Below are 11443 nucleotides of genomic sequence, written 5' to 3'. Positions count from 1 at the left end.
TATATTCAAGATAATTTTAATATTAATGTTTCTTGTAAATTAGAAATATCACTCTTAAATGATGAAAAGTACTAGTGAAGTAGCTATTTCCCCCAGTTGCAGAATTACATTATATATACACATTATACAGAGTTGATTGCATTAGAAACAACAGTATTAAAATAAACATTAACAGATAAAAAAGGATGTCTTCCCTTCACACCGTGAGGGGCCAGGGATCCACCACACTCAGAGCCATTTTCTATTAGCATTAAACTATTGAAGTGCAAACAATATTTCAACATGTAAGACTGACGCGTACACCTTCCTGAATTACACATTTAAGTCAGAAAGTAAACCCTTTCTGTTTGAGTGCATTCTAGGTTGTCTTCTGACCACCCAAAGTATAAAAAACCAGTGCAAAACCAGTGAGGGAAGTACTACTCGTAACAGCTGAATCAAGGAGGTCTCTGTCCAAGAAGCACTTTATTTACACTATGTATATATGTATATATTATATATGTGTGAGATTTCATTACATCGAGTTTTAGAGTAAAAAACAAGAAAACACCATTTCTTATTTTTACTGCAGCCCCAACAGACCGACTTCAAATGGAAACTTCTTTGGGCGGGCAGCAGAGTGCGCAGCACGGCGCCACATCACGGGTCTGCACGGCCCTCGGGATGTCTGCCTGCCTGCCTGAGGCCTGCCACCCTGGCGTGGCTCCAGCGCGGCTCTCCGTCGTCATCCTCGGTCCCTGCAGTCCCGCGCGTCGGGGAGTCTGAGCGCAGTGGGGTCGCTACACTACAGTTCCACCTGGAGAACTGGCCTGGTTTGGGGATGACAATAAGCCCTGCAAACAAAGCAGTCTACATTAATCCAGCAAGACACAGGGGTGCAGAAAGCCCCGTGCTCACCCTTCGCCAGCAGCGCACAAGGTCAGTTTCTGTCGATTAGGACGCCAGTGCTTCCAGCGTCCTCCGCTCCACCCATCTGCTTCCTCTGCGGCCATTGCTCACACTCCTACCCATGCAGCCTGCGTGCAGGTACACCTGGGCCCCAACACTCCGCAGAAGGGACAGTGGGACTGGCCTTGGCTGGGGAGTACAGAGTGGTCTCTTGGGCCTGAGCAGTCTGGGTTCTGTAGAACTTCACTGGCCCAGAGGTGTGAGCACCTGCTGGGTCATCAGGGCCTTCAGGCAGGGCTGTGGCCCCCTTGACTCCCCACTGCAGCCCAGGGCACGACAGTTCTGGTCTGCATACCCGGCCCCTCAGAGGCAGGGTCTGGCCCCCAAAGACACAGTCTATGGCATTTCTAAAAAAGACATATTTCTTTTTATTTTTGGTGGTGGTGGGGTGTCTTTCTTTCTTGCTGAGTGGTGCAAAGGCGGCACCCTCTGGATTAACTGACCTCCAGGGTAGAGGCCTACCAATACAGAAAAGGGGGTCCAGGCCCTGGGGTGGGAAGTCCTGCCATGAGGCTGCAGCTACATGTGAGAAGCAGGAGCAGGAGCAGAGTATCTCCATCCTGAACACTGCATCGTGCTCACACCAGGAAGGCCAGGCAGTGTCCACCCCTGCAGGGAGGGTGTAAGGAACTGGAAGGCTCTCCTGTGTGGCCTGCAGCACAGGCTGAGCTTCGAGAAGCCCAGGAGGGCTTACAGCCCTTGCACAAAGTCAAGAACATTTGCGTTTCTTTGCATTTATTACTGGTATGCATCAGAGTCCATCATGTGCTGAACATTCTGAAGAGGACAACAGTGTGGCCTGAGGCACGGGCTCCCGCCCCAGCATAGGCTTCTTATGCTCTTGGCTGGATCAGGACTGCTGACGTGGTGCACTGTTAACTCTAAGCACACATTGCCACATTGTCACACATGGGCCTTGCAGTGATACAAATGAGGGGTGACTATCTGAATCGACCTTCAGCTGCGTCCACACCCAGTTGGAGGGACACTAGGGAATGGCTGAGGGCTCCATGTCATTTGATCTGCTGTCTCTCACCTCTAGATAGATCAGGCAAGAGCAGACTGAATGTGGCCCTGGCCCCTGCCCCGTTTCTGTAGGAGCTCTTTTCCTCTCAATCCCCACAGGGGGACAGGCCCCTGTCCTGAGTTTTGTGGTGAAGAGCTGCACACACCTCGCACTCCCACTCAGCCCAAAGCAGGGGAGGAAACCTGGACGCCATAGGGCTGGTGCACGCAGCCCTGGCACAGGGGGCACAGCAGGTAGAGAAGCCTGAGCCTAGTGGGGGGCAGTGACACCGCAGGTGGCAGCACATCACGCACACCCTGGCATGCACGTGTTGGTGGACGGAGAAAGGGGCCCATCGGCACTGGGCTTCCGCCACTGTCAGTGCCACTAAGTGAAGAGGCAAGGGGCTCCCTCTGGGGGGAGAGGGGCCAAGATCCACAGCCGGGCCAGCCCTCCACCCTTGGCCTGGGGTGGGGAGGGGGGCAGGTTGCCCTGACACGATCCCCACCCTGGCTTGGAAGGTGCTGCCTCTAGACCAGAGTGGGCCAAAGGCACAACTTCTTGGCAGCATCTTTAACAACTAAAGAGCAGGTGAATGCTGGGCTGTGGCTCAGCAGTACAGTGCTTCCCTAGCATGTGGTAGGCACATGGGTTTGATCCTCAGCACCACATAAAAATACATAAATAAAATAAAGGTATTGTGTCCATCTCCAAAAAACACCAGGTGAAACTAACTTTAATCTTATTTAGCTGACTATATCCCACTTGTCTCAACATGTTAATCAATATGCATATTGTTGGTATTTTTGGTGGAAAGCTATGGAGGTCGGTGTGTGGGCGGCACGCATAGCACACTTCAGTTTGGACTGGCTCCAGTCTTGGTGTTCAGCAGCACAGGAGGTCCATGACAGCTGCAGGGACAGTGATGGTCTGACCGTCACCCCGCCCCTCCTTCCAGATGTGACCACCCTGGAGGATGCAGCAACTTTATTTGAAGTTCCAGGGGAGAGTGGGGGTTGGAGACAAAGGGTGACCTGGGCACCAGGCTTCTAGTTCCTGATACCAGTGGGGACACTGCCCGCACTGGCCACCTCCTCACCCCCAAGTCACCAACCCTTGGGCCAAAGGAGAATCCCCGCTCTTAGTAGAGGAAATGCACACTTGTTTCCCAGTGTCTGTGGTGACAGCCCTGAGCCAACCACAGCCACCTTCACTGTCCTCCACAGGCTCAGGGTCAAGAGCGAGCTTCAGGTCTCCACTCCTTCCACTGCCTTCACACCCCCCTCCTCTCGGCTCTGCAGTCCACAGCGGGGAGAGTCAGGGGCTTGCTGGTGGGCTTCATCCTTGTCATGTCAATCCTGGTTAACAACTACTTCAGAAGAGTCATTGTGCAGGGCTCCCCACCCTCTCACCCTAAGCCAGGAAGTAGCCAACATCAGGTATGCCTTGGGTGAAAACCCCCAAGGCCCGGGCACTTGGTCAAGGGCTTACTGGAGCCCCTTCATAGAGCCAGAGGAGAAGCAAATCACCTCTGAGAAGTTACACGACTCTGGATGCCCATTCACTTCTTGGAAACAGAATCATTTTGCCATGATGGACAGTGGAGGCAATGGGGGGAACTGGAATTCAAAATGAGATAAAATCTAAGTTGCCTTCTTTCTTTTTGGTGCTGGAGTGGCACCCTGGGCCTCCTACATGCTAGGCAAGTGTGCTACCACTGAGCTCCACCATCAGCCCATGCTTTAGTCTGCACAGTTCCAGGCTGTGCAAGAGGAGCTAAAAAACAGGTATTAAGGATGGTCTACACCACCTGGGGAAGCCAGGCTGCACAGTCTCACCAAAGAGCTGTGGGAGCCCCATTTTTAAGGGTGGAGAGTCTGCTCCAAGCCGTCACCAAAGTCAAGCGTACAGTGATCCTGCGGCCCACTGGGCAGGTGCTAATTCACTGCTTCCTTATTACTTTCCACGGGGGGCAGCGAGCAGGAACAGTGAAGGACCCTGAGGTGAAGGTGCTGAAGGTGCTCCTCTGTCCAGTTGTCCTCAGCAACCTGTGTGACCCATGGTCTGTGTACCAGAAATGGGACAGCTGACACTGAGGTTTTACATATATCCATTAGGCAAGAGATGCCCAGCAGAGTGATGCAACAGACCCCAGGGAGGGTCTACCGGGGTATCCACAGGCCCTGCATCTGTCAGGAAGCTGACATGGCCTCAGCAGAGCTGCACTTCATTCCTCCTGGAGATTTCATTTCAAAATTAAATGATGAAATACTCCAGCTCTTAGTTTGGGTTTGATTACCATTTACAGTAGTCAGCAATAGAATTAAACTTTGTTCCAGCAGAATATACAGGAAGACAATATTTTGGTTTGAAAATAATTTACAACAAAGGAACGTGTCCATGTTCCGCTCTAGTTGACATCACTGATGGGGGAGTCTGATAGCAAGACAAGACTGTGGGGTCAAGAGGTTCACAGCTGGGGCTGGGGCTCAGTGGTAGAGTGCTCGCCTAGTATGTGGGAGGCCCTGGGTTCGATCCTCAGCACCACATAAAGATAAATAAATAAAGGTATTGTGTCCAACTACAACTAAAGAATAAATTAAAAAAAAAAAAAAAAGAGGTTCACACCAGAGGACGGTCGTGTCCTGAAGTTCTGTCAGGCCCACACTAGCCTTCTGTCTCTGGGTTCTGGGAGGGCTTCCCCATGCACCCATGCAAATCTGAGTGGCCCATAAGAGTCTGAGGGGACAGAACCTCAGGTGCAGCTGTGGAATGAGGCCTGGAAGTTTCGATGGAATGCCACCTCACCAGCCCATCTACCTGGGATTGGCCTAAACCCTCTCTGGTCACCCTCCCCACCGCAGACCAAAACAACATGCAAATCAGGCTTTACTGCAGACAACACAGTTTCTCTCTGGAGGTCCAGCAGCAAGTGCCACGGGAGCCTGTGTTCCCTGTGGCCACAGGGTGAGGGGGTGCAGAGATGTTCGCTGGGAGCGGGAGGTCAGCGAGGCCCTCTTCAGCGAGCTCTTTGCCTGCATTCCAGCGTGACTCGCCTCAGTCGGAGGCAGAGAGCTCAGCTCTGTAAAGTGATGCTTTCTGGAGATGGCACAGAGCACAGCTGACTTCCACTCACAACATGCCTCCCCTAGGACTCCTTCCCCCAAGAATCCAGTACTCTCACCGCCACGTACCACATAGATGCCAGAGAAGAGCTGGGTAGAGGAGCCACTGTTCTAAGGCGTGAGTGGGGCCCAAGTCTCCAGATTAGATGAGCCAGGTTTGGGAAGCCCAGGGAGGCTGTGCCTGCCCACGCAGCTTGCTGTTCACCAGGCCCTCTGGACCTTGGGCACCCTGGACCTGACCTCCAGCAGGCCACACGGAAGATGGCACAAAGAGGCCATGCAACCTATCTCGATTACTGAGAAGAGCCACCCAGGGAAAACAATCATGTTTTGACATCTAGGAGCAGAGGAAATAAAAGGTACAACCAGTTAAGTGCTCCTCTGAGGTCCCTGTACAGAGGAAAGCACTTGCGGTCAGGCCAAAGCCCTCTCAGCACAGGAATCCAGTCTGCATCCTCTTGAAGCCCTTCTAACTGGCCACACTTGAAGAGTCTGCCCAGCCCAAAAGAGAGGCTGGCTTTGCAGGTCAGCACTAGAAGAGGGAGGCCAGTCTCCCTCTCCAGAGACCCACTAACTAGGAACTAACAAACTACCACTTATTTGCATGGGCAGCCACAGAGCAGGGATGGCTATATAATTTTTTTCAAGGTAAAAACAAAATTTTCTTTAATCAAAATGTGTGTGCCATCACCTACCTTTTAGGGCTTTGAATCTACTCAGTGTCAAGAAAAAGCCATGTGCTGTTCCCATGGCAGTTCGTGGAGGTGGCCACATAGCAGCTGCAGATCTGAGTGCCCTGTCTGCTCTGGCAGCCTAAGGGCCAAGGTAAAAAGAGCATGTGTGCCAGCCCCAGGGGCTCTGCAGGGAGGGCACCACGCCCCTGGAAGAGGCCCTGAGCCAGGTTTATCATCTCAGAAGCGGCAGGAAAGTGAACCACTTGGGCCAACTCTGCCTCCTGCCATTCACCCTTACCTGCTTGTCACCTCTGGCTTTGTAGCATATGGAGATGGAGGTGCTAGCGTGCTGCTCAAAACAGCAGCCTCTGTCCAGAGGGAGTAAGGGGGCTTCACAGCAGGAGGATACAAATAGTTAATTCCTCCCACTCCACGCAGAGTGTCGCCAACACCCACTCCTGCTTGCTCAGCTCTTGATGCACTGGGCTCAGGGCTGGCATCTATAGGACAGCCCCAACAGGCATCACAAACCTGCAGCCACGGTTCCAGGTTAGGGGCAGGGACCATGAGAAATCTATCTAGGAAAAGAGCTCCTACAGAGGCCTGCCAGTCACCCTCAGCTTGCTCCAATGGTGGGCTGGGTGGCTGCAGAGCACCAGAGGCCACATACTAAGCTGGCAGTGTGGCTGAGTTTAGAGTGTCAGCATTCTCAGTAAGCAGGGATGGCTCAGTTGAAAGTCAATCAGAGTCCTTCCCCGGACTAGAGTCAGCAGGGACAAGGGTCACGTAAAACAGTATCTCTGGCCTCCAATACACAGTTCCTTTAGTAAGCTTCTAATTATGAGAAATAATATCAGCATTAAGAGGTAGTGATTTCTAAGGCTGTTTGTTTCATATACATTAACAAGGCCCTTAATTTTCAGCATTTAAAAGTTTTTCTTGGTTCACTGACATTTTTTAAAGCTTAGATATGAAAATAACTATTGAAAATTATCTGCATTTACAATGCATTCACATGTTTATTTAATGTCAACATACAGAGGACAACCCCCAAGTACTTCAGAATGTCAAGTGTGAAGGTAAGTCTCTTTAGCTGTGACAGTGACAAGGGAACAGCTAAAAAACAAAGCAGTGAAACAGAAACATGATTTTCTTAAAATTATAAAGTAACAATTCTGATATTCAAGCTTCATTAATTATTGCAACAGTTAAGAACTTAATTTACTAATATATGTTAGGAAGGCTCTTTTTTTCCCAAATTTATTCAAGTTGTCAAGAAATTAGATAAAAATGTAAAAAATAAATACATGTGAATTTTACTTTTGATTTTCACTAAAGGTAAATATCCATACAATTTTACAGTGTCACCTGATGACAATCTTTAATAAATCCAGGTATACAGAAATTTAAAAGGCAGGAGTTTCCTTTTACACTTTTAAACTTGAGAAACAGCAATTTAACTGTGACACAAAGTTCATGTAACAGATGCAGCAATAAATTTAAAAAATGAGCATCAGTGGGATAGTCTCCCTCCATTAGAAGGGCATGCTCTTACAGTGCTGAGCTCGGATTTGAATTTCAAAGTTGACCGTCCAACACAAAGTGCTTCTACAAAGCCAGCCCCAGGCTTCACTCTCACCAGTCTGAGGTCGCCTCTCTCTGGGACATCACTGGGGCACTGTGATGAGCACCTTGTTAACCTGAACCAACAAGCAGTGTGGGTCCAGCCACTCGGGTCAAAAGGCACACTCTGCACAAGGAAGGGACCCGGCTGCTGACTCCCCTGGGCTCTCAGGATGGGGGCCAGAGCAGCCTTCACCAGTCACCCAGAGCACATCTCTGGGTCACTTGCTGGCCTACACCTGCAGGGTGAGCCTCTCCCCACCTGCAGACACATCTGCCATAGTTCTGTGACTGGCACTCAGAACACCCGCTTCTCCTCCCTCCCAGGTATTCTGTGGGCCCAGCCGCTCCAACAGCACGTGACACTGCATGCCATGCATCTTTCACATGAAAAGCCACTGCTGACCTGTCTCCCCTTCCCTGGACAGTCAGGGTTTTTCCCAGCCTGGCATTTTCCTCACTTCGAGCTTGCTCCACAAAGAGAGAAAACCTCCCTCCAGGCAAGAGGTGACTAAGGCCCTCCCTGAACACAGGTGTAGACTCAGAGTGATGCCTTTTCACCAGTTTCAGCATTGAGTCTAACATTTCAAAGTTTCTTAAAAATTCCAAATCTACCACAGGATATGACAGGATCAGAGAGAAATGGCTGCCTGGCTATCTGCCAGCTAGGACTTGGGTGTTGGCTTAAGCCAAGAGCTAGAGACAACTATGAAACCCCACCCGGGATGTGTGCATATACCCATAAACACTGTTCCTCAAGATTTCTGAGTGTCTTTGGGATGATAATTGTTGCAGCTTCTGTCTGTCTCTCCATGCTCTGAGGTTTTCCATCTTTAGTCCTGAGTCAGGGGCTCACAGGAAAAACCCTTCCACACACCTGCTCAATTAGCACAAAAGACAAGCTTAGGGTTCTTTTTTCTACAGTATGCAGGGATTGAACCCAGACCTTCGCACACACTAGGCAAGTGCTCAACACCTGAGTTACATCCTAGCATCATCCCTCTTTTAAAAAGTATTTTCATTTGAGACAAGGTCTTTGTTGCTCAGGTTTACCTCAAGCTTGCCATCCTCCTGCCTTAGCCTCAGGCACCCCTTGATAAGTAGGATAATAGGTATGCGTCCCCATTCCTGGCAAACTTAGGGTTCTTTACCACTATTTATTTAAGCAAAAATGGAACCCAAAGTTCCTGACACTCTCTTAAGTGTCTGCCTACTCCCTCTTGCGCATCTGCTTTTAAAAGAAGGTAGAGCTTTCCCAAGGCCCATCTCCAGGCCTCTTGGGGATGTGGTCTCCCCGCTGAGTAAGGAGGCTGTCTGGAGGGGCTGGGGCTGCCTCGCCAAAACCACAACAAAGCTGGTTCCTGGAGCTGCTTGTGGGTCTGAAGAAGGTGAGCGGAGCACTGCCTAGGCATGGAGCCTCCAAGGACATTGGATGCTGTCCAGGGACAGCTGCCCTTACTGGGACAGAGCAAGCCTCCCTCCCAGTGGCCTGGTGTGGACTACAAGGTTCAGCCGAAGCCTGACAAGCAGTGCTGACCAATTGGTAACAACCTTCCCTTTGCTAAAAGCTGTGTTTTATTCACAGGTGAGGTTAGAAAAGATATCCTTGCTCCTAATAACGTTCACACTGAAAAACTTTAATAAGGAAGCTCAAAGTTTGGTAAGAAAACTACAAAAATGCTCCCCAAATTTCTCATAGTGGAAGCAATTAGCTCTGCAGCTCATACCCCTGAGGTCAGGAGCCCTGCTTGCCTCTCCTCGTCCCCTCCTTTCCTGGGAAGGGGAGCCACACCCACTGCACCTGGGTCCTCTTCTGGAGCTGCAGAACTTCCCTTCTGGTCCTGGAGAACACCAGGCCTCTGTCCTCCTGCCTGCAGAGGGGCTCTGCCATTTCTCACAGCAAGAGGCAAGGGGCAGTCAGAGCACAGGGTGAGGGCAGGGCAGCCTGGGGCTGACACTAATCTGCACTGGTCCCTGGACCTGACATTGGAGCCTTGATGAGGGGGCTCCAGACGGGCACTAAGGATACTATAATCAGCAGCAGAAACTGGACAAAAGAGCTGGAAGCCCAGAGGCCCGAGCACATACACAGGCTTCTATCAGGACATCTAAGGAAACAATGCTCTTCTGCCTCCCCATCCCTTCCCCACCCGACCAGCATGCTGAAGCCAGTGCAACTGGGAAAACTAAGGGGGCGGGATGTTAGAAAGTGTCTGCCTGCAGCTCTCCTGCCAGTGACTGCAAGTTTCACCATAAACGCTACTTACCTGTGACCAGCCACTCTATTCAGGCCAAATACAGTCCTGAGTTTTGAAACTGCATACTCAAGGCCTCAGCAGCATTTGAAAGTGAATTTCTAGAACTATATTGGGACATGAAATTGCACCTAGAATATTCATTACTAGCCCCCCTCACAGGCAGCCTAATTTGACCTCCAAAGCTTAAACAGTCTCAAAAATGCTATCTTTGCTACTTTAGATCAGTTAACCTTTAGGAACAAAGGACACATATTCAAGGTAAACAGGACATTCACATTCCCATGAAGTGCCGCTCAAGGTCGTGAAGTCCATCAACATAGGTGAGATGCCCTGAAAGACTGCCATGGCACATTGTCACTGCCACCACACTGAACAACAGTCACTTGCAGTAAGGAGCATGTTTGTGATGGGGACATGGATTGGAACATGGCATGACAAGAAGTGGGAAGCAGGCCTGGGCTGGCCTGGGCCTGGCTCTCCGGGGAGAGCTGTGGTAAGAACAGGGAGCTGCTGCTCCGTCTACCAGAGTTTTGACACATAAGAGAAAGGAAGCCGCCAGGTCTTCTCTTTAATGAGCCACATTCACTACTCAAACGGGTATAAATTATCATTATTACTATATTTAATTACAAAAGTGGGTGAAATAGAAAAACAATCCTCAATACTCCAAATAAGTTAACAAATAAAATAACTATCATCTTGACACAAAACACAGAGCTCAAACAACCACCTCATCCTCCATGAAAACTGGAATTTGAAAAGAAGCTCCTTATGCAGCTGAGAAGGGCCATAAGGAACTAGAATCAAATTCGGCAGTTTCCCATAGAATCTGCATAGCCTTTCCACCACAGAGGGAGCCAACACAGGCCCAGGAGCCTGGCGCTCAAGGGGGAAGCACAAGCACTAGGCCGGCTTTGGCATCCCAAGCGTCATCCCAGATTCACAACTCCCAATAAGCAAAAGGGAAAGCTGCACCTGTGATTCCCCTCTTCGGGGGAAACTAAACCCACCCAAGTGCCCTGTGGGGAGGTACTGTGCAGCCCCGGGAGCTTAATGGTGAAACAGAGCCATGGAGCCTGCCCACCGCCTACAGTCATGCCTTACTGACCCCCAAAAACAGACAAAAAAAAAAAACAAAAAACCAAAACCTCCTTTTCCCTTCTTGGGAAAAAAACATAAGCCAAGCACATCTGACATGAAAGTCTTGGCTTATGTGGCAAGAGGCACTTCTGACAACAGCTGCTGGTGTGCTCAGCTGCAGCGCATGCTAACTGTCCAGGCTCTGGGTCAAGTGGAGATTTAATGCACAGAGTCTCAATCAGAGTTCTACAAACTGCTTCTTTGGAAAAAGATGTTTATTAAACAATTTTAATTGTCATAAAATGACTAAAATGGGTTTTAAAAATTAAGGCTCTTCTCTTTCTGTGGATTGCCAGAACAATGTAAAAATAATATCAATCAACCCTGCTGAACGCTTTGTTCCTAAAGTTAAATTTCATAGATTCCTAAACATTTTATGATTAAGATAAAAAATTGGATATAAATGACAATTAATGGCCATCTGTACTGAACACACACTCTGATCAGGTGTACAATAGTCTAGTTGAGTAGTTAAGCAAAAATATTCCAGTTAAAGCATCAATTTTAGCATTTTAAAGTCATTGTCCCCTCCCCACTGTCATGATTTCCCTAAATTTAAATAGTCTGATACAGGAGTGCTAATCTTGGGGCTCTATATACTCCCAGAAGGATGACTGACTCAGCTGGCAATTAGTTTGATTATATATTTTTTAAATGCGCTAAGGTGAA

General features: G+C 49.4%; 1 protein-coding gene across 9 annotated transcripts in view; it reads right to left on the bottom strand.

Annotated features, from left to right (window-relative positions):
- The window catches only part of Wdr20 (WD repeat domain 20), an 86410-nt gene continuing 74967 nt past the window's right edge, over positions 1–11443 (bottom strand). For all 9 annotated transcript variants that reach the window (XM_040275060.2, XM_040275064.2, XM_040275063.2 and 6 more), the window contains one exon: positions 1–833. In XM_040275060.2, coding sequence (XP_040130994.1) covers positions 780–833 — 54 coding nt within the window. In that variant the 3' untranslated portion in view covers positions 1–779. The remainder of the gene's footprint in view (positions 834–11443) is intronic.

This window comes from Ictidomys tridecemlineatus, chromosome 5 (assembly GCF_052094955.1).
Source record: "Ictidomys tridecemlineatus isolate mIctTri1 chromosome 5, mIctTri1.hap1, whole genome shotgun sequence".
NCBI classification, from domain to species: Eukaryota; Metazoa; Chordata; class Mammalia; order Rodentia; family Sciuridae; genus Ictidomys; species Ictidomys tridecemlineatus.
The sequence above is the reverse complement of the archived record's forward strand: the minus strand, read 5'-3'. Positions and strand labels throughout refer to the sequence as shown.